The 23,404-nt window shown below is 42.1% G+C and overlaps 1 protein-coding gene across 3 annotated transcripts in view; it reads right to left on the bottom strand.

Moving 5' to 3' along the window:
- Positions 1-1,153: 1,153 nt before the first annotated feature.
- Positions 1,154-23,404, bottom strand: part of SDCCAG8 (SHH signaling and ciliogenesis regulator SDCCAG8) — a 123,300-nt gene continuing 101,049 nt past the window's right edge. For 2 of the 3 annotated variants that reach the window (XM_074896852.1, XM_074896854.1), the window contains 3 exons: positions 10,497-10,623; positions 8,566-8,648; positions 1,154-3,931 (listed from right to left, as the gene is read on the bottom strand). In XM_074896852.1, coding sequence (XP_074752953.1) covers positions 8,598-8,648; positions 10,497-10,623 — 178 coding nt within the window. In that variant the 3' untranslated portion in view covers positions 1,154-3,931; positions 8,566-8,597. The remainder of the gene's footprint in view (positions 3,932-8,565; positions 8,649-10,496; positions 10,624-23,404) is intronic. The other variant, XM_074896853.1, reaches the window with a different exon arrangement.

Below are 23,404 nucleotides of genomic sequence, written 5' to 3'. Positions count from 1 at the left end.
TTAGAAACGGATGAAAGACAAAATGGGCAAGCGGTGCCAAGGGAAACTTTTGAAGCTCTTCTTTTGCTGTTTGCAGTTGCGGTTGGGTTTGGACAGGAGGTGGTGGCTGGTTACCCTGGCGAGCCTTTCGAGCACAGTACATTTCAGACTTTGGCTCCAGCTTGTACTGACTTCCATGACATACAGTATGCCCTCTTGTACTGCAGCCGTCTTGGAGGAAATAGGTCATTTCTGTTTGGATTTTGGCAGTTTTGCACACAGCTTCGCTTTCCACACTAATCCATCTTCCAGTACATTCCTGTTGCTTAAAGAACATTTATTCCAGTATTGTTTTACGTTTTTTTCCATCTTTACTTGCGGCTTCTTAAAGCTGACTGTTCTTGCAGGGGCCATGTGCTTCTCCTAGAGTACAAAAGTAAGGTCTTTCCTTACTAACTGCAGGGTCTATATATTACACCTCAATGTACACACTTTGCTGCTACTGTTTGTACTGTCTACAGTAGAATTTCCTTATCTTGCTCCTGGTAGTGCATTACAGGCAAGCATGAAATGTAAAGTATTTATTTAAATAAAAACCTCTAAATTGGTAATTGAATTACCTCCCTGTAGCTTTAGAGTTTGTGACATTTCTTGACCTTGCTAGTTCTTTCATTAGATCCATGCAAGATCTAGTCATATGGTTAAGGATATTAAGCAGACACGACTATGAACCCAAGAAACCGTATTACTGTTGGTCATACTTAAACTGTTTATTTCCTTAAGTATATGACCCACAAGGATGTGAAATAACTACAAGAAACTGTTTTTGTACACTGTACATCCTTAGTATTTTTACACGTATATGATAGGGATGCACATTATTTTCCTTCGTACAGACAGCTTAAATAAAGCACTATGTCAATCTGCTACTTCTGTGTTTTTTAATGCTAATTTGTTCTGGAGGTTTGTAAATATATATATATATGTTCAAGCTTGCCACAAAGGACGTATTTTTTTATATCTGCACATTACTATTAAATATCTTAGAGGATAAAATTCCTAACTTGTTCAGTGTCAGAGGAAGAAAAACTGAAATGAGAAGGCTATATTGCAGATTACAAAAGATTTCTCAAGTTTTGGGTTAAATATTTACTTCATATTTTAAAGTAATTTTATATAGGTTAGATGTTTCAATCCTGAAATGCACAAAGAATTTACTTAATTTCTTCTTACAAGAAAATGTACATCGTTATTTTTTTATCACTGTATATATAATGATCTGTGCATGTTTAGTTACAAGATTTATTTGCTGTGGAGTCCTAGTGATAACTGTAACTCTCTGTGACGTATTTCAAATACTGGGTGATCAGTTTCGGCTTGTAAATAATTAAGTTACACTATTGTAAAAAAAAGTTTTTATGACTAAGCAAGATGTATCTGTGCTTTGGACCGAGGCTGTTCCCATACAGGTGGTTCATGTTAACTCTACGAGGTGTATGTCACTTGTAAAAGTAAATTTGGGTTAAACTTTTGAAGCAACGATTACACAGGGCTACGTTCCTGTCAGAACACCCACAATTTAAGTGATTTGTCATCTCATGAAATCCATAGCCTTATAGCCCATAGGTAGGTGACATGCTGGAGTAAGGAATGGAAAAAGTGGGCAGGTGGGCTTCGCAGGGCACCTCGCAGTGGGACTCTTTGAAGCCCGCAAGCTGGTCCAGGGCTGTTGGAACCAGCCAGTCCGGAGGGCTGAGCGTCCCGAAAGCAGTCAGTCATCTGGAATTTTTAGTTATGTTCTCAAGACTTGAATGCTTCCCTGGAATAGAGGTGCTTCGCCCAGGTCTCACGGGTTTTTTTCCTTGTTTTCCTTCTTTTTTTTTTTTTTTTTTTCTCCCCAACCTTGTAGTAGGAAAGAACACGAGACAGGCAGCCAGCCGTTAGTTCAGAGGTACTAGGAGAGGCGTGACCGGGACTCAGCTGCGGCAGCGGCGGGACTGTCCGGTTGGGTGCATCCCACATTGCGGCATCATGCTCTGGCCGCGGATGGGGGATTTCCTGGGTTTGATCGCCTGGCCTGACACTTGTAAACTTTGCAGAACAAAGTGGTTTGTACCCAAGTATATAAGTGAGGCTGGGGAAACATGAGACAGGTAGACACGGTCTTGTCTGTGCTTAATGACTAATTAATTGCTACAGAGTAGAGTAACTGCTCCAGGGAAATGGATTCCTTCTAGACTCCCAGCCTGAGATGAGTATGAAAACCTCCTTTGGCTGCACATACTCGCAGCCCAGGGTGCTTTTGTGGAAACTGAACACGCACATGCAGGGGGGGGGTGGCAGCAGCCGCCTGGTAGGTGAGGCAGGCCCAGAAAGGTTGAGGGTCCAGCTGTGCCCCGGGCCGGGGCATGGCACCTCCAGGATCTCGATGAAGCCAAAGTGTTGGGACCAGGTGCCCGCATTCCTTTGTGTGCGTAGCCTATAGGCACTTTCTCCTATTTAAACACAGATTTATGCTGTGGAATAATAAAAAATACATTTTTTTTAAAAGGCTTGCATATTCCTACATTTATACATGTATATTCTTACCTGTGTAACCATCTATAAAGTAGTGACACTTAAAAAATGGTCAGCCTGATTACTGTGGAAAACCCAGAGTTCGACTAGAGAGGACTTCTCTTCATCAGGTTTTCTTGTCCCTAAAGACCTGAGGCCATTTTAAGCATCTTTATTGTCATATTGGCAAAGCAGTTCAGGGAGGCGATCAGATGTGTTTGGCAGTTTAATATGGCAGGAAATTGAAATAGGGAGGAAAAACCACTTTGATGTTAGGGCTGTAGCACTAATTCCTAAAATACAAGGGAAGGAAAGATTGTGTCCCACAGCAGTAACTTGTGTTACTCCTATTTTTGTTACATTTTATGTGTTCATGCTGGCTGAGGTAGATTTATTAATGGAGAACTGGTCTTTGTGCTTTTTTTTTTCCTCTTTACTAGTGCAATGCTACAACTACACTGAAGATAATAAATGTAGAAACCTTTTTCTTATGTACTTAATCCTACAGTAGTTAGTAAAAGATTCAGGTAAATTCTTTGTGAAACAGTCTGGTATTTGGAAAGTAACTTTTAAAAGCACAAGTGTGCAGTTGACCAGAAAACAGCCCTTCAAATGTATCCTCCAAATATTTTGCGTTCCATAATTTGAAGCCAAGTTCAGCTGCTGCCCATCCCCGAGACTACTAAATATTTGCTGGTGCAAGAGTCTAGTATTGCTGCTCCAGTGTTGACTTAAAAGGCAAATCTGTACTAAGGGTTCCTTTCTCTTGAAGACTTTATACAAGTAACGTTTTGAAAGGAAACCTGCTCCATGGGAATTCTTTCATGTCATATGGGATATTTCTCAATCATTCTTAATGCTCTTCTGATGGATAAGTAGGTGTTGGGACTCTCACTTCTGTCTAAAAAGTGACAAATACCTTGTAAAAGTAAAGTTCCCAGGTAGATTCTGGTAATGAGTTTATGAACAGGAGCACAGGGTGCTTGTGCAGGACTTAAAACAGTCCCCTTCTCCCTCCTTCCTGTGCACACACTTTCCCTTGAATTCAAGAGGACAGAATGAGCAAAATAAGAATCCAATTAGGTTTATTAGTATTTCAGTCTGTAAATAAGACATCTGTGTTCAATTATACATAAAAACATTTTATAAAAAATTGTACAAATTATGACTTAAGTCCACACTACATAATAGCTGTTAAAACAAGCCTAGTCTTTTCAGAAAAGTCTCAGCTGTCTTCCTAGGAAGTTTGGTAGGCTGGTAAGGCTTCAAAATATTGATGATTCTGTAGTTAAAACCAAATAGAAACCAGCTGAAATTAGCCAGCGAGCGTGCCTGTTTTCTGCAGAGGTGTCTTTGGGTGAGCCTCAGACAAGTTTCAGCCAGGTGCAGAGCAGACCTGAAAGAAGAAAGAGATGGGAGTGTAAGTAAGTAGTCCGTATCGCGTTGCTTGTGTTTCTCATTTGTGGCACTTCAGGCTGCAGGCGAGTTCTTAGAAGAGGAACACAGAGATGGTTAATGCAATGTAAACAAGCGCTGTGCTTCCTGCTGGCCTGCTGTCCGGCCTCCTTCTAAGATCACAAGTCTTACAGGTAGCAAGAACAAGAGCTATTTGATTTCTGAAAAACAGGATCTCCATGAGCTCTAGACATCGTTCATGTTTAGCAGTAAATAACTGAGCTTTTGTTTTGGGGCACGTCTTAAGATCCTGCCCCTTCTCCTTTCCAAGAAGGAGGCGGCAGGTTTGTGCCAGAGAGTGTTTACTGTGAATTGTACAGCATGTGCACAGGGTGGGCACCTGCAGCAAAACAGGAACCTGCTGCCTGGGGGCTGGTAGGAAAGCTCTGGTGGGAAGGCTAATTCGCAGTTTCAAAGCTCTTGAATAGCTCCTGTCTGTGCTTCCTCAGTAGCACTTCAGGACTGAGTAAGAGCGAAACATCAAACTCTGTTGGAGCTGGGGGAGCTTCCTAGAATATAAGGCACTGGAGTTCTAAAATTTGAATTTAAGAGATGTAAATGACCTCAGAAATAAAAATGAACTTTCTACTTTGGCTGGTTTTGCATTAGAGGACTAAAGGGGTTTGGTTTTTTTTTTTTCCCCCTAGTTGGTAAGGAAATTAGGGCCGAGTTAAAAAAGGAGGATTTATGAAGCTGAAGTTCATTAAAGAATTAATTAAAACCACAACCATGGTACTTTTTTCCTCCAAATCCATGCACCAACACCAACTGCTAACTTCAGCCCTGGAAAGCCTTGTGGCTTAAATTCCCAGTTAGCGACAGCCAGAGGCGCCCTCCTCCATGCTGCAGTAACCCCCAGCATTTGCGTACAGGCAGAGATTAAGGTGGCAAACCCCTCCCTGCACAAACACGCAGCTCCTGAAGAAGTCTCCTGGCAGTTGCTGCTCTTGTGGGTGGCTGACAGCATCCCCCGCCACCCCCTTTCTGCCGCACAGCTGCCCTTGGTGTCCCAGCTGAGAGCCCGGCCTGTTCATGCGCTGCTCTCTCCCCGTGCTACTAAAGCGAGTCTGCCCAGCTCCACCCCACCATAGAGATTCTCCTTTTTTGGCAGCCCTTTTCTGACAGAAGCATTTCGTACCACCAAACTTCAAAATATTTCTACCCTGGGAATGTCATACTGTCATATGTGCCTCTATCTCAGAAGCTGTCCTTCTCCTCCTCTTGTTACCTACAGCCACAAAAAGCATTTCACTAGCCCTGCCTATACACGTGTAAGGCAGTTAGGTACCTGTCCTCCCCGAGCCCTGGGGTGCCTATCTGTCACCACAGCTCCCCAGTGTTAATGCTTTGTGAGCTGCTGAACCTCAGCTTGATTGATGCAGTGGGCATCTCTCACCCCGACTACAGCCTGGCCTCAACTGCTTTAAAGTGCAAATACTGGCAGAGTCTCAGCGTACCCCACTCTGCAACAGCCCGGGTGCTAAAGCCGTCATTTGAGATGGGAAGTTCTCTAACTAAGTGGACACAGAGCTGTCACTCCTAATGTCCAGGTAGTTGGCAAATGAGTTGGTTGTGGGATGTCCAGGGGCAGGGGCCTTCCCAGTCTTTAAGTTTCTCCTCCTCCCAGGAGCATATTGGTATTCAGTGAGCAGACCTCTGCAGCACAAACTGCCCAGGTTCCTCCCACCACTCCCTGCTCCCCTCACTGGCACCTGTTTTAACTGGGTGGTCAGGTATTCTTAGGTGTACAGGTTGGAAGGTTCTGTAGGAGCAGAACCATGGACATCTGAATGAGTTAATTGCTGTTAACTATACTCATAATGGAGGGGAGAGGAACTGCTACCTCCTTGTCTTGTTAGAAAGCACTGGGGTGCTTAGGTGCCTCAATCTTCATTTGCAGAGCTGCGAAACCCGAGGGGGAGCTCTCAGGAGGACCAGGCTTAGCTCCTGAGCTGCTCCCCAGCTCTGCCCACTGGCCAGACACTGTAGAGGAGGTATGGGCCTCCTACAGCTGCAGATTCATAAACTCTGCAGAGCTAAATATTAGGTGATGCAGCCCTTGAAGTGTCATGACAAGGCAGTCAGAGACCAAACAGAGGTCTACCTGTATCCACTCTGGTCATAGTATAACTCATAGTCTCTGACTAAGCTCCATCCAAGGAGTACTAAAGACTTTCTTTTCACCTGCTTGAAAACAAACCAAAACAAAATAAAAAACCAACCACCAACCCTGTTACAAACACCTGGCAGATGCACTACTTTTGTGCGTTTAGACTACATTATAAAAAAGAAAGAAAAAAGCTCTTTCCCCAACAACCTTATGCAGTCTTCAGGTCTCCTAAAAACCAGTTGAGGGCCATGTAAGGGTCAGCCCAAATCACTCCTGACAACAGAGACGGACGAGCTACATGTTTTCTGGACATAAAGCTCCCCTTCTGTAACATACAGTGAAAAGACAAGCAAATGGGGCACCTGGGAGCACATCACGCACTGCATTCATTGCTGGGACCTCACTGAAAATTCCTGATGTAAGAAAACCACGGCTCAGCAACAGCTGTAATTCTGACAGTACCTCTCACTGAGCGACTAGAGGGACAAGGATGGAAATATAGTTGCGGGTGAGTATATTTTAACTTCTGTTTAGAAGAAGGGCCGTCTGTTCACAGATATGCTCACCATTACCCATAATGAGGGAGGTGATAATTTCAGCAGCTCAGCCCTCCAGAGAGCACAGGGAGCTGCTGGGGAAGGGCTGGCTTGCAGAAGGGGATCTTCAGGGGGAAAGGCAGAGCAGCAGCGCAGGACACCGGCCATAGCTGGAGGCAATCCCCAGGGGCTGAGCGCCCTGTCAGCCTGCGCTCTGGCTGGCTCAGCTGGCCAGAACCCCCTCCGGCAGCCCTGGCCTGCGAGGGGATTACCGACGAGGACAAACACTTCGTCCAACTGATGGACACCAAGGCAAAGCCTGCAAGGGAGGAACATCCCAGCTTTCAGAGCACACTTGTACTGGGTGACCAGCACTGAGGTCTCCAGAAATCTCAGTTTAGATGTTAGTTTGTTATACTATGCACATTTCTGTTTAGTAACTATATAGGAGGGGAGCTAAATAACTCTTATCCTCTTGACTTGTAGTGAGTTGCAATGTAAGAAAGTCTTTCAGAAGTAGAAACTCAAAACCAGAGGTGAAATCCCACAATTAAACTTTTGACTACCTTGACATGGATTAATTATTAGTGCCAGCTATTAAATATTAGTGTAATGGCCTGATACACACTCCATGCTGTAAGGGCAGGCCACGTTACCATACCGGTCCTTTTTAGCTCTGTGAAAATGAAAATTGTAGTATGAACATCTTCATCATGTTGTAGGCAGGTGGTTATTCTGAAATAATACTGAGCTGCTTTCAGTAATAGGAGATTTAACATTATTATTTTAAAAGCACGTAATTCACTGCTGAGAATGAGAAGATGTTTCTGAAAGCTATGGTACTCATCTTGGTTACTCCTTCAACAAGGAAACTAAAAGCTTTTTAACTCGTGTTGCCTGTAAGGGAATTCAGCACACAGCAGTATCAGGTGTTTCTTTTATGATGCCTTTTTTTTTTTTCATTCACTGTAAAAGCCAGAATTTTCCTTACAGTGTCAAATGAGTTTTCCATGAAAAACAGACTTTTAACACACCAGAATGTAGCTGGATTTAAAGACTTTTTTTTTTTCTTTTTTTTTTTTTTTTTCTGTCTTTCTTCCTTCCTTCCCTCCCCTCCCTAAGCAAACGCTAACATTAGAAACAAAAATTGCAATGGTAGTAACCTGAGTTTTGAAGTTTATATGTTTGTCAATGCTTTTTTTTTTTTTTTCCCCCTCTGGGTCAGGTAGATCAAAATAAATCATGCAGTTTTAAAATCTGTGACTTTCAAAGTTAAACTCCCCAAAAGTAACTCTTACAAGGAAATAGGCACAGCTATAACTATGTAGCAGTACTGTAACTCCAACAGCACTGCTCCAAATACAATTATTTGTGTTTCCTTCAACATGACACTAAGTTTTATGATTTATTACAGAACACATTGTAGCGTTTGTTAAGAACTAGAGAGGATTCTGCTACCTCAGAAGGAAAATATTACTGGAAGAGACAAAACTAACCAATTCCAAATCAAACGATCTGGATAATCACCCAGTGATATCACCCAGTAATTTTTGGCTTGGATAATGACCCAGTGATCCAGACCAAAAAAGTACCTATGGTAAAATCTGAGTTTTTCTAGAAGTTCCCACCTTACTAAGAGTGACATGTCCCCCCCTTCCCTCCAATTTAAATCTTTAAGATTTTTTTTTAATTCTGTCATGTAAACCTGTCTTTGCTGTGAAATGCTTGTCCTAAATTTTTAAGTTCTTTAAAAAAAAAACAAACACAAAAAGCTCCCAACAACTTCAAACCCAAAAATGTTTCAAACACTTTCTTCTCCCTTTTGTCTTGAAGTGTTTGCCAGATTCAACCCACATCTGCAAATAGTTTTATTCCTTCTTTCCTCTCCCTCCCCTCTCTCTATATATAGGATATAGAAAAAATACCTACTTCTGCTCATTTCTCTTTATCCATCCAGGTTTTTACTTGATTCCATCTGTGTCCTGTTTGAGATCTGCATCCCATTTTTTTTCCTGAAATATGCAACTGCAGTTACTAGTGGCTTACGTTCCAAGATACAATAACACATAGTGTGTTTTACATCATTTTTCAAAGATTGGGTACAACTGGTTTCTTCCCCCTTCGCCCCCAACTGATTATAAAGGAAAACTGTTGAACAATACAGCAAAATGTGGAATATGATGTCACTTTCACCTTTGATCAACACTAATTCTGCAGTTGATTTTTTAAAAAAAAATATATTTCTACACTAACTACAGTCATCTTTCTGTAGTTAAAATCTCCTATTTATGGCGAACTTTTCTTTAGTTTTCTTAAACCAATTGTCTGATATTCCAGGCAGCTCTTTAGGGCTGAATTCCAATTCCCAGAGAACCATCGTTGCTTTAAATAGCTGCAAATAGATTTTTAGGATTCATTTTGTAATAATTTTTTTATATCATTCTTCTCTTCTGAGTGTTCTCAAGTTAAAAAGTATCCTCTGGAGCACAATTAACTTGTAATGAACATAAAGGAGGAAGCTTTTGCCAGTGAAGTCTTGATAGCAGTATAATATCTGAATGATTTTTTTCCTCTTTTGTATCATTTTTGTACTTCTGCCCAACTTCATAAAAGCACACTCGCTTCCAGATAAAATAGATTATCAATAACAAAATCCCAGTGGACCATGTAAAGTCATTACCAAGACTGCTTCCCTTAAAACAGAAATTTTAACTTTCTTTTCTGAACAACCACCTTCTTAAACTATTGTTTAGAGAGAGCACTATGGTTGCCCTGAAATTTGCCAGTAGGTACTGCATGCTGATACCCTTACACTATCTTGAGCTACCAAGTTTGTCTACTACAGCAGGAAATCCTGTAAAACCAAACACACGGACATGATTAAAGGCATAATAAAGTACGGATTTTATTCTCCTAGGTTAAACATTTACTAAATTCTACAGCTAAAAAGCCTATGAAAAACAGTATGATTTAAATATTTTAAAGTTCTGTTTACTGCTAGGTGTGCTACCGGCCTACATTTCCTACACTGCATGTCTTTTGTTATCTTGTTAACAGAATTCCAGTTACCCTGGGCAAACTCACTAGTTTGCAAGTTAGAAAACGTCATGCTACGGTTGAAAAAGTTAATTTACTTGGTCACAGAACAAGAGTTTGATTATTTGATAGCTTTACTGAAAGTGTCATTCTATGCTTGTTACTTCTCCTCCTTTTTCTGAAACAAGTTTGAAAGACAAAGACCATGCAGCCCTCTCCCTTATTTCCAAAGCACCAACTGACTGAAGAACAGTGGCCAAAAAAAAAAAAAGCAACAGTCAGTCCTGCTACAGATACAGTGCAGTAATTCGTGCTCGGGCAGACTGGTTCACATTGACCATCTCACACTTGGTTGAGTGGTCATGGAGCACCAGGAAAGCTAAATGGCTTTTAAAAATAAGGGGGAAAAAAAAAAAATTGCAAAGCGGGCTTAAGTCTGACAAATGTCAGTAAAAAGCTCAAAGAAATTATCAACATCGAGCTACTGTTTAAACGGTAATGCTGTTAAAAGAACAGATTTCCCTTTTCTCTGAAAAAGGAACACAAAATCTTCTGATAAAGCTAGGAAATGTCACCAAGAACTACTTCTGCTGGTTTACTGTCGCTTCAAAACACTTTCTTCATTTAGTTTAGGTTTAAGTGAGACTCAGGCCCAGCTACCAGTCTCTTTCCAATTGCATGGATTTTTATTTTTTGTAAGGTAATGCCTTATTTAAAGCAACAACAGCAACAAATTCCAACAGCTGAAATGAGACTGCTGGCAGATTTCTCTGCTAAAGCTGCAGAATATTCCCCTAAGACTTTCTTTTCTTTTGGCACAGTACCTGTGTTCGCAGAAACTGCACCTCTTCTGTAAGCAGCTGCTTCTCTTTGAAGAGCTGATTCTGTTTGTTGAGCAACTCCACTAACTGCTGGGCAGTGGCCTGGCAGTGCTTGTCAAGCTGCTGTAACCTGGAAAAAAATAGATAAAAGGGTTGCAGAGCATCTGAAGTTGGAGTTCATGGTAGAAACTTTGAAGTTTGCACTGGCGGGTGCAGCTCCCAGATGACAGAGCTCAGTCTGGTGGTTGGGCTGAGAATAAAGTATTACTCCTAGAGCGGGCAGTCAATATATTTTATCTTCACACTTTAAAACGAGCACTTTTAAAGGTCTGCACTTCTAATTTAGAAGTTTATCATGACATGACAGCAAATTTGCTTTGCCATTGTGATCACTAAAGACTGCAGGGCTGCATTCTGACACCTGTAGCTAAGCAAGCTGCTGCACACTCTAGCTGCTTCAATAACCGTCTTCCTGAAACACACACTAGCCCAGATTATGAATCCAAATGCCCCAGCCCCTGGACGAACTGGACCTGAAGCGACAACATTTTTGTTTTCCGTCCACTGCTCTTTGGAACCCAGACAATGTCCAAAACTTGTTACCGAACACTTATTTCAAGTAAGCTTAGGGTTGATTAAGCATGTCAGTGTAGATTCTTTAACAGTGTAACAGGGATCCCTGGGAAAGGATGCAAAGAGCCCGTAACTTCACAGGTCCTCCTCATCAGGGGCTGCAGAACAGAGGGAACAAGCTGGCAGGTATCAGAAGGAACACACAGAGGCCTTTTGCTTACACTTGAGAAACAAGTGCCTGAGAAGGGACAACGCTGCTGTAGATAGGGCAACTGCACCTTTACTTCTTCAATTACAACAGCCAGTACAGCTTGCTGTATTCCCAGTGACTGTTTATGACTCCGGCCAAGAAAAATTTCTAAAGTCTGCCTAGGGCCTGCAGTGTGGGACGTAAACATGTCCCAGGAAGCTGGAAATTGTGTTTTTACATTAAATGCATTTCACTCTTTAAATAGAAATATCTTTAATTAGAAGTCCTTTCATATATCTTAGAAGCCTCTAGTTTTTAAATAACAGTACTCTAGAGAAAAACCTACGCATCTAAACACTATGCAGTTAGGGAGCATGAACCAACTCTGGTTTTGTCAAGGTTAGTTCTGGATCTAAACTTTGCACTTGTTTTTTTAAAACTATTTCTGGCTCAACATGTGATTTTCTCTCTACTTTCAGCTCCATGTGGTAATTTTGACTTGTACAGCTGTTACAATGCAGCTAAACTAATCACTCGGAATATCCACATTCTTAATCCGGATTGTTAAATAACTGCATTATTAAACACCCCCAAATTTCTTGATAAAAAGCTGGGAAAATCTAGCTAAAACAAAACTGCAAAAATCTACGTCAAAATCAGTATTTACTGATCTGTATCTGCCAACCAACTTCCTTGAAATCAAACTGCAACAATCATGTAGCAAACACTGAACACCCATATTTCATAAGTGTCGTGTTACTCTGTAATGTTTCCTTGAAAAAGAGATTTGAGGAGCTGCAGGACCATCTCCTGGGGATCAGATCAAAACTAAATGCAGCTAGCTGCAAACCACGACAGCTGGTTGTAAACGTCCAATGAAGCAAAGAAAATCACCACTTTGATAGGATAGGATAGTTTACTAAATATAAACTTAAGGCACTCTGGATCTATTTTCACACCCCCTATACCTTTATAGCTGTATTATTTATATATATTTATACCTATACCCTATACCCAAGCTGGTATAGGGGCTGTTTATGCTTCATTTCTTTAGTAAAGGTGATTTCAGGGGTGTTAAACTTCAAAAAAGAAAGCAAAACTCCCCTTACGCAAGCCCACCCTTGTACTGGTTTTTGTTTTGTTTTTAAAGATAGTAGCTTTTGCATTAACGTCTTGGTCCCAGGGAGTGCAGGAACAAGGGTGGCGTGTGCTGGAGGCAATGTTGTAGTTTCCGACTGGAGCACTGAGTTCTGCCTGCTATTTTGCCATTGATTTCCTTTAACCTGAGGAGGGTATGTGACCTTACTGCACTTCTTAATTTCTAATAAAGACATCTTCCGGTCCTTTATTTCTGGAGTACTTATTACTTTATAGCAGGACTGGTAGGAAGGTGTAACTGGGAAGTGCTGTCTTCAGCAGCCAAGAGAAGAACTCCAGTGCTGTCCTACCTATTTAAAGCCTTGAGGCTATGAAATCCTCCTCAATCACAAGAGCCTGACTCTACAACTACCAATTACAGTCTGGTTTCAGGCCCTTAGAATTTAAGTTTCTGCTAATTTCTACATTCAGTTAATAATCTTCCCATTCTGCTAGTCTGTTTTAAGTACAATCATATGGCCTTTGAGAGACCCACTTGCACAAAATTATTATTACTGGCAGCTAAAGACATAGGGAAGTATATCAATTCCCTTGACCCACATCTCTGCAGCAATGCAAAGAGCGGTGCCCATCACTGTGGCAGGGCCCGATCCAGCTGCAAGAGCGAAGCAGCTCTGAGGAGAGGCCCTTCCCAGGCGTGCCTCTCCTCTCACAGGGAGGAAGCTCCAGCTGAAGAGCCACCACTTCAGTGTGAGGAACTTCCTCCAGTTCTGGCACCCAGAGAGAAGTCATTTCCAGCTCATGTGAATTTTACGTCAAAACAACACTTTCTACTAGATACTCACAGGCAGCCCATGCAAATTTCAAAAACATTACTGGATACAAGCCTTAGCGCGCTCTATTGTAAAGCTCAATATCCTTTCAGATCATGCAAAGGGTGATTCAGATCAACTACTGTAAATAGAAAAGTCTTTAATTACGGCAATACTACTCAATTATGCTTTTCTGTTTTGTAACTTCACCACCCACTGTATTTCATTTAGACTGTCCCCTTGAGCAGAGGGAGAAAGATGGCAGAGGCACTGGGATGGGTTTTTGACCAGCAGGCCACAACTTTACTTTTATCTTCTGTATCCATCTCCAGTGCTTGAGTAGAGGGTTAATAACATTCCTTTCTGCAGTTCTGGGTCATGATGGATAAAGAGGGAGTAGGTCTAGTCAGTGCAGATCTTGGTCCGTGAATTTTCAAATCCTGTCTACTGGTCTGCTCTCCCAAAACTGTTGCCAAGCTGGCCCTTGGTCCACACGCTGGGACTACCAGCGTGCTCCACTGCATTTAGCTCCCGAGGACAGGCTCTGGGCCCTCTCACAGTCTCTGCTATTACGTGTGACATGTGCAGCACAGCCACACATTCCCATATGCATTGTATCTGGCCTGCCTGCTGATCTCGTAAATGATTCAAGATGAGAAATGAACAGCTCCACCCACATTCACTGTACTTCCCATATGTTACAACTGCACATCGATGCCTGCCATCATTTTTACAACTGGGTGACAGAACCTTCTGCACATTTTGCTAATATGAGTGAGTGAGGTTGCACGGTCGCCACGTTCACTTTGGCAACACCAACTACCAGGCAAACGTGTACTGCGTCCTGAGCATCTGAGTGACCACCGTATCCTCGCCCTCCATTCCAAATGAAACAATTTTTCCACTGAAGTGGCAAGATCTGTCCAGTTGGGATGTTGGGCGGCTGCTCCTCCTTGGCCTGGGAGTGCTGAAGGACAGGAACTGACTCCACACTTTGTCATGTTACTTCAAGGCACAAGGTGAAGACATGAAGCTCTTGAACCATGTTACGTTTGGACTACTTACAGGAAAACCTGGCACTAAGGAGTAAGTTCCTATTTAGCAGTAATAATAATATCCTTCAAACAGTTGTCCAATAACCACTTAAACAAAAAATGCTGTTTCTATATGGAGGCAGAAAAGTGGCAGTTTCATGAGACAAGTGGTTCCACAAAAGAAGAGCAGAACTGAGGCATCACAAGCTGTAATGAATGCTTCAAGGTAAATGTTTTGCTCTGATTCTCAGCATTTGGAGCTTGTATGCAGCTTTATGTTAGGATGGCTCCAAGCTACTTCGCTGCTTTGTGCAGCTACAACCTGCAGAACACTACATCTCTCACACCATAGAGCAGTAAAACTTGGATCTGAGACTAGGCTATACCCTAGCCTGTCCAGAAATGGCGTGGAAAGCGATATTTAAGTTTTGTTATATTTTGACAGCTTATGGGTAGACAACCACTGCAAGAACCCGCTGAAACTAGGTGAAACATCAAACAAAGCAGAGTTCTAGCACTAAGGTGAATCCCACTCAGCAGGATAAACTTCCATTGCACCCAACACCATCCAAAAAATCTGCACTAGTACCCACCATGTTACATTTAGATTGTCCCCTTGTCTGTGGCCTACAGACAAACCCAAAAGCTTCCTTGTTTTCTGTAAAGACACATTGCTAATGCAGGGGCACCCATGAAGCTCTCGCTGCAAGCTCCCTGCCCTGGGGGACTCACAGCTCCGTTAATCTGCAGGCAATCCGCAGTGAAGGGAAAAGCTGATACAACCTGTCAGTTCTCCTCTGGGTTTTAAAGTTGATTTGACAGAAATTAATATGCAAGGGTCTGTGGGCAGTGTCCATCCACTCAGCAGTGGGGATAAGTCCTTGACATAGCAGAGGCATTAAAAGGTTATTTACTCTTTCAGTAGTCAGGTTACTGATGTAAAACGTGTTCACTCTACTCCACGGAGCTGAATTTGCTGAAATGGCGTGATTGGATTGCAGCAACCTGCAGCAGCTAAATCACCAAATCCAATAACCATGCTGCATTTACTGGCACACATCTTAATTAGGTTTTAATACAAGTAATCTGATAACTACTTCTGGCCAGCCAGAGCAGAGCTGTCAGAGCTGAAAGGGCTGTTATTGAGCGGCTCGTCCGGTGCGCTGCTGCGGCCGCCTCCCCGCTGACCCCGCCGAAGCCCCCCATCTGCCCGTTGCCATGGTAACAGAGGGCAGCCCATCGCGCCGAGCCGCGCCAGCGGCCGACGCAGACGCCAGACCGGGTGTCGCTGCCTCCGGGTACCCCGCGGCAAGGCCCGGGGCGCCGGCTGCCCATGGGGGCCACCCGCTGCCCATGGGGGCCACCAGCACCAAGGCCGCAGCTCTGTGGGTGAGGAGCTGCCGGGGCACGGCTCCCGCTGCCCCTCAAAACTACCAAAACCCAAAATCACAAGAATATGTTATTGTGCAGCAAACTGCCTTTAAAAAACATTTCCTTTGTCAGGATAAGAGTGCCAAGCTCCTAGTTTCTAAGGTCGCTCTTGCATCACTCGGTTGCCAGTAGGTGGACACCGCAATCAGAGGCTACTTCTGGTGACAAGGGGGAAAACTGAGGGCAATGTTGCGGACCCTCGCCATGCTGCGGAGACACAACTGAAGGGGACTCTGCCCCAACATGAAGGCGGTGCCAGATCTGGTAATTGGCCATTTGCGAATCTCAAATGTTTTTAACACACTGTGAATTTTAAAAACAAGAGCAGATTTAAGAACAAGCTTGTTAGCAAATGAGGGAGCAAGCTAATTAGAAAAGAAAGCACCCAGCAGACTTTCCATCAGCAAACTTCTACCTGCTTTTAGCATTTTTTCAGGACATTCTACAAATTTTCAATCACAGGATAAGAAGTGTTTAAGTTGTGGTACTTAACAGGCAGTTATATTAACATCCATTGAAAGGATGTTAAATTTGTATGCTCAAACAGTTAAGAGTTAGGAAATGCCAGAGCAAAGGTTTTCTGTGCAATTCCTTCCTACCTTGCCTTCCACCTCCAGGACTTCTCCCCTGGGTTGGCCTCGCTAATCTCTTTCCAAGGCAATTACCCACCATGGCCCTGCTGAACAGTTTCAGCCTAAATCACAATTTTTGGCAAGCCTAATGAAATCACACAGAAATTCAGCAGTGTCTTAAACAAAGAAGCATCACACAACTTTAAATGCAAACTCTGGTGATCACAGCTGATTCCTGACATAGAGAGAGCAGGCACTACCTAAGGTAACCTCCTGCTATATACACATCAATGATCAGGCTTGCTTTGCCTATGGGAAGATCTTAGAAAGCCAGACTTGCTGCCAGGCAAAGAGTTAAGGTGTATGTAGTGCTCACAGCAAAATTGTTTCAGCAGCAGCAACTGCCCCAGCTGCTGCCACTCCCCACTCCTCTTGCGGGAACAGCGGCATGGGTCCCCTCTGCTTTCCAGATCAACTCTGGTACTTTTCTGTCTTCCCTTTGCATAGCAGAAGTGAAGTTGCCTTTTTCATTAAGGCAGAAAAATTTATACTCACCACCTCTTCATACCTTGAATCAGCTCTGTGGACAACTAGGACGTTTAAACTGGTGGTAAAATTAGCTCTTGTATGAGCAACGTGCATCTTCATTGTGGTTTGCAGCATTGACAAATTCACACAGTAAATTCTGAGGTAACTAAACAAGGGTCTATAAATTTAGAAATGCAGACAAACAGCAAATCACCTGCCAGAGTTTCACTAGTGTCCTAAATTGCTATTTATGTAAGATCTTGAGCCATAGATCAGGACCTTAAGACAACCTTGAGTGATGAGCAGCTCAGAGAAGTCCCCAAGTGCTCCCAAATTTTAAATGGGAACTTCTATACAATCTATCCTTTAATTGAGCTCCATTCTCCCTTCTAGCTTGAAATGTTCCTTTCTCATGTTAATGAAAGAAACAAAAGCGTAAGAGAAAAACCCCATATAAATGGAAAAAAAAAAGTGTTCTAACAGTGAGTAGGAACTAGGGACAGTGAATGAGCCTCCTCACCTCTGTCACACTGAAGTCCTGATTTCTAATAGGACACAGGGACAAGAGTTTAGGGCACATGAAAACAAGTTTCTGTGCATTTCCCACCCTCTGAAATCCCTATAAAAGTTCTGTTGCCAGATAAAAAGTCCAGACTGTCATTTGTTCAGGCAGAGGGGGAGTGCAATCTCAACCACTTCTAGCTTAATACAGTAAGCACTTGCCTGCACCACAGGCAGAACAAACTCATCCAACTTATGTTAACAGATGGTAACTAGAGGTTAATATCTCTCGCACAGTTTGGAATTGGACACCTAAGAAGAAAATGCCCACATTTCACCATGAAACCCTTGACCCAGGTGTTCTCTATCACTTAATTTTTTTTAAAATGTGTACAGGAAACCTCTAAATTCCCTTTTACTAAAGGCACTTGTAATTTTCCCACATATTTTTAAAGAAGTGCCTATATTACATCTTCTCCAAGAAGATAACCATCTTCAGATGCCATAACAATTACAGATAGGGTTTAATTAAAAGTTTACTTAGGAACAGTAGCTTCCCCTTTGTTTCAGATGTCATCACTGACTATTAGAATGTATCTTCACTTCCACAGCTGGCCCAACAGGTTAAACAAATAGATCATGTAGGAAACCTGAGCCTGGATCTATTCCTGGGTTTCTAATAGCTCATGGCTAACATGCTGAAAAGAGAACATTATCAGCCTGCTCTTTAGTAGGGGGGTGTAGCAGCTGGGCTTAGCCGATATGATGGCCACTTTTAGCCCTTCTGGGTTTGGACAGGAAGGAAACAATGAAAGAGAATGGACGGCAGGCTGGAAAAGATACGGGTGAAAGCTTCACTAATGTCTATTTGTGTCTGAATCACTAGGCTGAAGAGAGGCTTTTCCTCCTTTAAAGGAATTCAAAATAATACAATCTATGCTAAGAATATGAACTCTGGATCAGTTTTGCTCTAGAGAAAAATAGTTCTGGTTGCTATTTTCTGCCTATTGCTGAAAAATGTTTAATAAAACAAGTCTCCAAACCATTTAGGCTGACTATTAATTTAGAGTGCTGTAAAATACCTTAGGGAAAAAAAAGAGGCAAGGCTTGCAGCAGATATATACTCATTATAATCTTGTAACATTATAGTCAGACTAATTTTTTTTTTTATTATGTTCACTTCCGATTTTATTATGTGCTGGACAGAACAGATTTTTGCAAAATTTCTCCATATGGAAACAGTCTTGATAATGTTAAGAAACACACATTCTATCAAGGTTTCAAAAGTGCCCACCTCATGTTTATAAGGATCATTCCACAGGGGACACATATGCATTATTGAAATATTTTTCCTGCACTTGTTTTACTAGTTACAACAATTTTTGTCATTGGTTTAGCTTTTATTAATGTGTGCTTGATTTTCCCCAACTGCTCACTCTGATTCTTCTTTCACTACCAAACTTGAACCTTTACAGACTAGATGCTAGCTGCTGTCCACAAAAAATCACTGTATTTGAGTCAGAGACACTGAGAATATTTTAATGCAATCTGCCCAATCTGAACTCTTTCCTTCAGAAACACTTTGCCTTTAAAAAGAAATTCCCAGCATGAACCTCATCAGAAGCGACATGTAACAGACAGTACATGTGGTGTTTGGGCAGGCAGCAGAGAATTGAAAAAGAAGGCTTCACTTTTTCTATCCCATGGCATGTGCAGAATGTACATGTGGCCCAAGCTGACATCAGGCATTTGAAGCAAAAAAACTGCTAAAAGCATCAGCTTCTGTTAATTTACTTTGTCAGACATTGTCTTAATTAAAAAAATACTACCGCTAGAAAGGGTAGTGCAGCTGAGCTACAACTGCTTCAGTTGTTTCTGACAGTCACAATTGCAGACTAACAGAACAGCTTTGGGTTCAGTCCTGCTGTCCTCATTGAGCACAGACTCTAGGTGCAACCAGCAAGGAGTGCAGGCTCTGTATTACAGAGAGCATAAAGCTTCTGTTTATAGTTATTAGTACCTGTGTCTGAAAGGTAAAATGTTTCTCACCAGTGACCTTGCAAACAGAAGCTCAATAATGCAGGTACAGTCCTTCCGATTTGGTTATCTGCAAGAGAGTCTTCCCAGTTTAATAACTATGTATCACAGTCCTTCAAAAATGTTCTTTGGGATAAAAAACACTAAAAAAATAAGCTCTAAAAATATCAAACACAAAGCGTCAAATATTTATGTAGACGTCACTCATTAGTTCTTTTGCTTAAACCCCATCACCCCTATTTTCCACACCAGAGGTACAAATATACCCTTCTTTCCAGTTCATTTCAAACAAGTGTTTGCCTATAAGCACCGGCAGGTGATACACATTTGATGATTTTCAGGGTTCATGCAGGGTTATTGTGGTTTTCATAAATTACAGTGAAAGTAATGATAGATGTAAGATTTGTATGGAGTGTAGTTTTATGCTTGTGACATACAAGAGGAGGAATATGACTTTAAATTGGTGACAGAGGTAATTCTTCTGTGCAGCATATTTGGATAGATGTTTTCCATACAAGGCCCCACTGCTCTCTCCACACAGACCAGATTGCTTCCATTTGTGAACTTACCAAGTCTGGCCTACTCCCCTTCAAACACAGTTCTATCACACAAGTCTATTTGCCAAACTTACTCTGCCTAGGAAACAGAAATGAGAACGGGGGGCACATACTGAGTGAGGATCTGGAGAAATGGCTAGGGAGCAGGTCAAGGTGGGCAGAGGAGCCTAGGATGTGCATGAGAAGTAGGGAAGAGCTGTGCTCAGATATGTGTGGGTATACCCAAGGGACCTGAGGAGGCTTCAGCCTCTGTTTCTCTGTTAGCACTGGCTGGCCAAGCAAACGTGCTCCCACGTCAGAGGGAGCTGCTGCTGGCATGCAACACAGCACTTCAGATCACGGCTGGTCTGCATGGGACCAACTCCAGTCTCCCCAGGTCCCTCAGTACACCATAAACCAGTTCTGTGAAGACTGAAGGGAGAGTCACAGCATCAAGAAAACAACAGCTGTGGGGAACATAAGATGGAAGACCAAATGCAGAGAAAGTGTGAGGGTTACAAAGAAAGATATTTGCATTGAGAAGAGCTGAGAGGAATGGAGTTTCATCCTGAAAAAACAGAGGTTTTCCAGAAAAATGAGAAAAGATGGAGGATCTGAGCAGTATTGTCAGCCCACCTTCACAGAGCTCAGTTATTGTGAATACAGAGGCCACTTGGTGTTTTGTTTTGGACTATATTAAAAATGTGGTGAATTTGCATGTGAAGTTAGTGAAAACTGCAATTGCTTAGAAGCATTGAAGGAAATCTGGGAAGCATTTCACAGAAAATACATCTTAAAAATTTATTAGTACCTTACAGACAGTAAGAGAGTGGCTATTTCATATGTATATATATGTCTGATTGCACTCCAAATTTATGCATCAAGGCTAAAGGCTGAACTCAATCATTGCTATGAAATAGAGGAATTCTATTCCTGCTTTAGAAGCAAATATTGTAACAGTTATTTTCAGAATAACCATTAACCCCTCCACAATAATGAATATAACTGCAACCAGGCAGTTTGGAGAGGAGTATCAACACACCTAGACCACAGCCAGTGGAAGGGACAGTTGTGCCTTTCTGGTGACAGCAACTTAGCCTTTGGATGAGAATAGCTGCTCTAGTGTCTCTGGAATAGCAGCACAGGGCTGTCAGGAACGCAACACAGAATGAGCACAAAGGTGGCTTCAGCCTGGCTCTCCCATGTTATGGCTCGACACACCAGTCACCGGACCCAGCCCAGGCATCCCACCGTGGTAAGACTGTCAGCACCTTCCAGTAGAAGAATTCATTCTGTCTACAACTGTGCATGTGCAGGCACAGACCCTTCTGTTTCCACCGTATTTTAATTATTGTCAAAAATTCTAGCAAAACTCTCACTCTTTTCTCTGCTACAAGTTGAAATAAATATGTTATTCATTATCTTGACACATCTTCAATGTAACTTTAAGAAGAGTACTTTCCCCCTTAGATTACATCAAAAGGCCTTGCTTAGTTTAGTTAGGTAAATTAAGCTTTTCTCGCATTACCTCCCCATGCTCTAGTCTTTCAGTGGTAAGCAACGGTAACAGTTCCATGAAACAAATGTTTAAACAAGAAAGCTCAGAAGCCTTGATATGTTTTTGGAAGCTGAACATTCTCACTCACAGAAGTTGGACAATTAAAATTAAGTGCCTGAAATCACTAGTAGTAAATTAAAAAAACCCAAAACTGTGTCTTTCTGTTTAAAAATACAACCATGGTTTTTGTTCTTCTACAGAGGGATATAAAAGACAAACATATATACAAAATGAGAACAAAGAGATCCACCTACGATATATCAATTATTCGTCTCTCTAGTCTCGGTAACCTCTGATACTGCTGCAGCAGCACAAGTACACCATAACTCAAAATTCACTATTGGAAAACCTACATAGAGAAATGCACCTTTCTGAATGAAATACACACTTTGGATAATGTGCCCCACAATGCTGGTGATCTCACAGGCTAAGGTGGTGCAGAAAATGGCCTGGGTTTCTGAAAGACTGAAAGCTCAGCAAATGCCCCAAGAGAGCCTGAGGTCCCCTCTGGGGCTCACTGGTCAGACTCCACTCCTCAACAGCCATCGCAGAAGCTTTCCAGAGAGATGCTGGTGGTCTTGGCACTGCTCTTGGTGGACAACTGTCCCCCTCACACCTGGCTCAGCTTGGCTGAGGCGAGGTAATAAACAGGCCGACAAAATGAACCCAAGCTTCCCTCCCGAGGGAGGCTACTTTTGATCAGTATTGAGCAACATATGCAGACTTGAGCAGGGGGGCAAGCAGGCAGCTCAGGAAAAAGCGTGCGCTGCTGTAACTAAACTGCAGATTAAGCTGAGGACTGCTGTTTCCTAAGCTCCAGATAAGGAGCCTTCTGGAGAGTAAGAAAAAAATTAAAGAGAAAAAAGAGCAGTAATTGTACTTTACTTTTAAACTGTTGTGAATTTAGGCTATATTAGAGAAGCATTTGTCTCAGTTTAAGATGGTATATTTTTCAGCAAAGATCCTCAGTAGGGAAGACGCTTCTGTAGTTAATGGTTTGTTTCTAATGTCTTTGAAACCATACTGTTACCTGCTCAGCAAGTATTTACCTATGAATGAATACTTGGGCGTACCTCATGCTATCTCCTTACATAAAAATTGCGATATGGGACCATAATGTACTTAAGACCTCTTCAAATAAAATAATCCTAATTTTACTGAACTCCTTTACTGCCACATCAGATTTTTAATTTCCTTTGAGACAAATAGTGTTGTGGAGATAAAATTGCATTTATAGGTGTACTAAAAGGCCTGATTTTGTTGAGACATACAGAGGAATTTAGAGTTCTATTGTGTGACAGTAGAGAAACAGCTAAAACCTATTTCTGTTACAGGTCTGGACACGAAAGGTTTAATCCTGATCCAGAGTAACTCTCATGAGCTGTAATGTGAACTACAGAGACTCCTGTAAAGCACACAAAACCCCACCAAGAGCCCAATCCTGTGTTGCTAAAAACAAAAGGAATTTTGCCTTTAATAGGAGCAGGCCCCTTGTTTGCATAAAGAGCAACTTGTCAAACAGAATACGAATGCCAAGCTGTTATGTTATAGCCACAAGCACAATAGCCCCAATCTTGTTTTTAACTAGGCAAATCCCAGAGAGAGCAGTTTTCCCCAAAAATCTGGGCATCAGCTACAAATTCAATGAATTGGTGTCTCAAAGTGTTCATGAAGGATGCAGGAAATTTGCAGAAGGGCACGAGCTTCTCATTTCAAAGAGAGGGAAACTGTATGTTTTCATTATAAAAAGCTAGAGTGTAAAAAAAATCCTAAGCATACAATAGCTCTCTTTCAAGTATAAAGTTCAGAATTAGATCTCCCAAGTTTCCCGTACGTTAAAAGAAGAACACAGAATAACGATCTAAAAATCCTTCACAAAAAACCAACAAGCAAGGATGAAGCAGTACCCGCCTGGGGGCCAATTGCCTCTCCAGCAGCGGTAAGGCTGTTACTAGGCTTGCAGTACCATTTGTTCCATTACACAATCTCCTGAAGCCTTTTACAGAGAGCTAAAACAACTGCCTGTACCAACACGACACAT

The sequence above is a fragment of the Athene noctua genome, chromosome 1, assembly GCF_965140245.1.
Source record: "Athene noctua chromosome 1, bAthNoc1.hap1.1, whole genome shotgun sequence".
Classification (NCBI taxonomy): Eukaryota; Metazoa; Chordata; class Aves; order Strigiformes; family Strigidae; genus Athene; species Athene noctua.
Note: the sequence above shows the minus strand (reverse complement) of the source record. Positions and strands in the feature narration are given on the sequence as shown.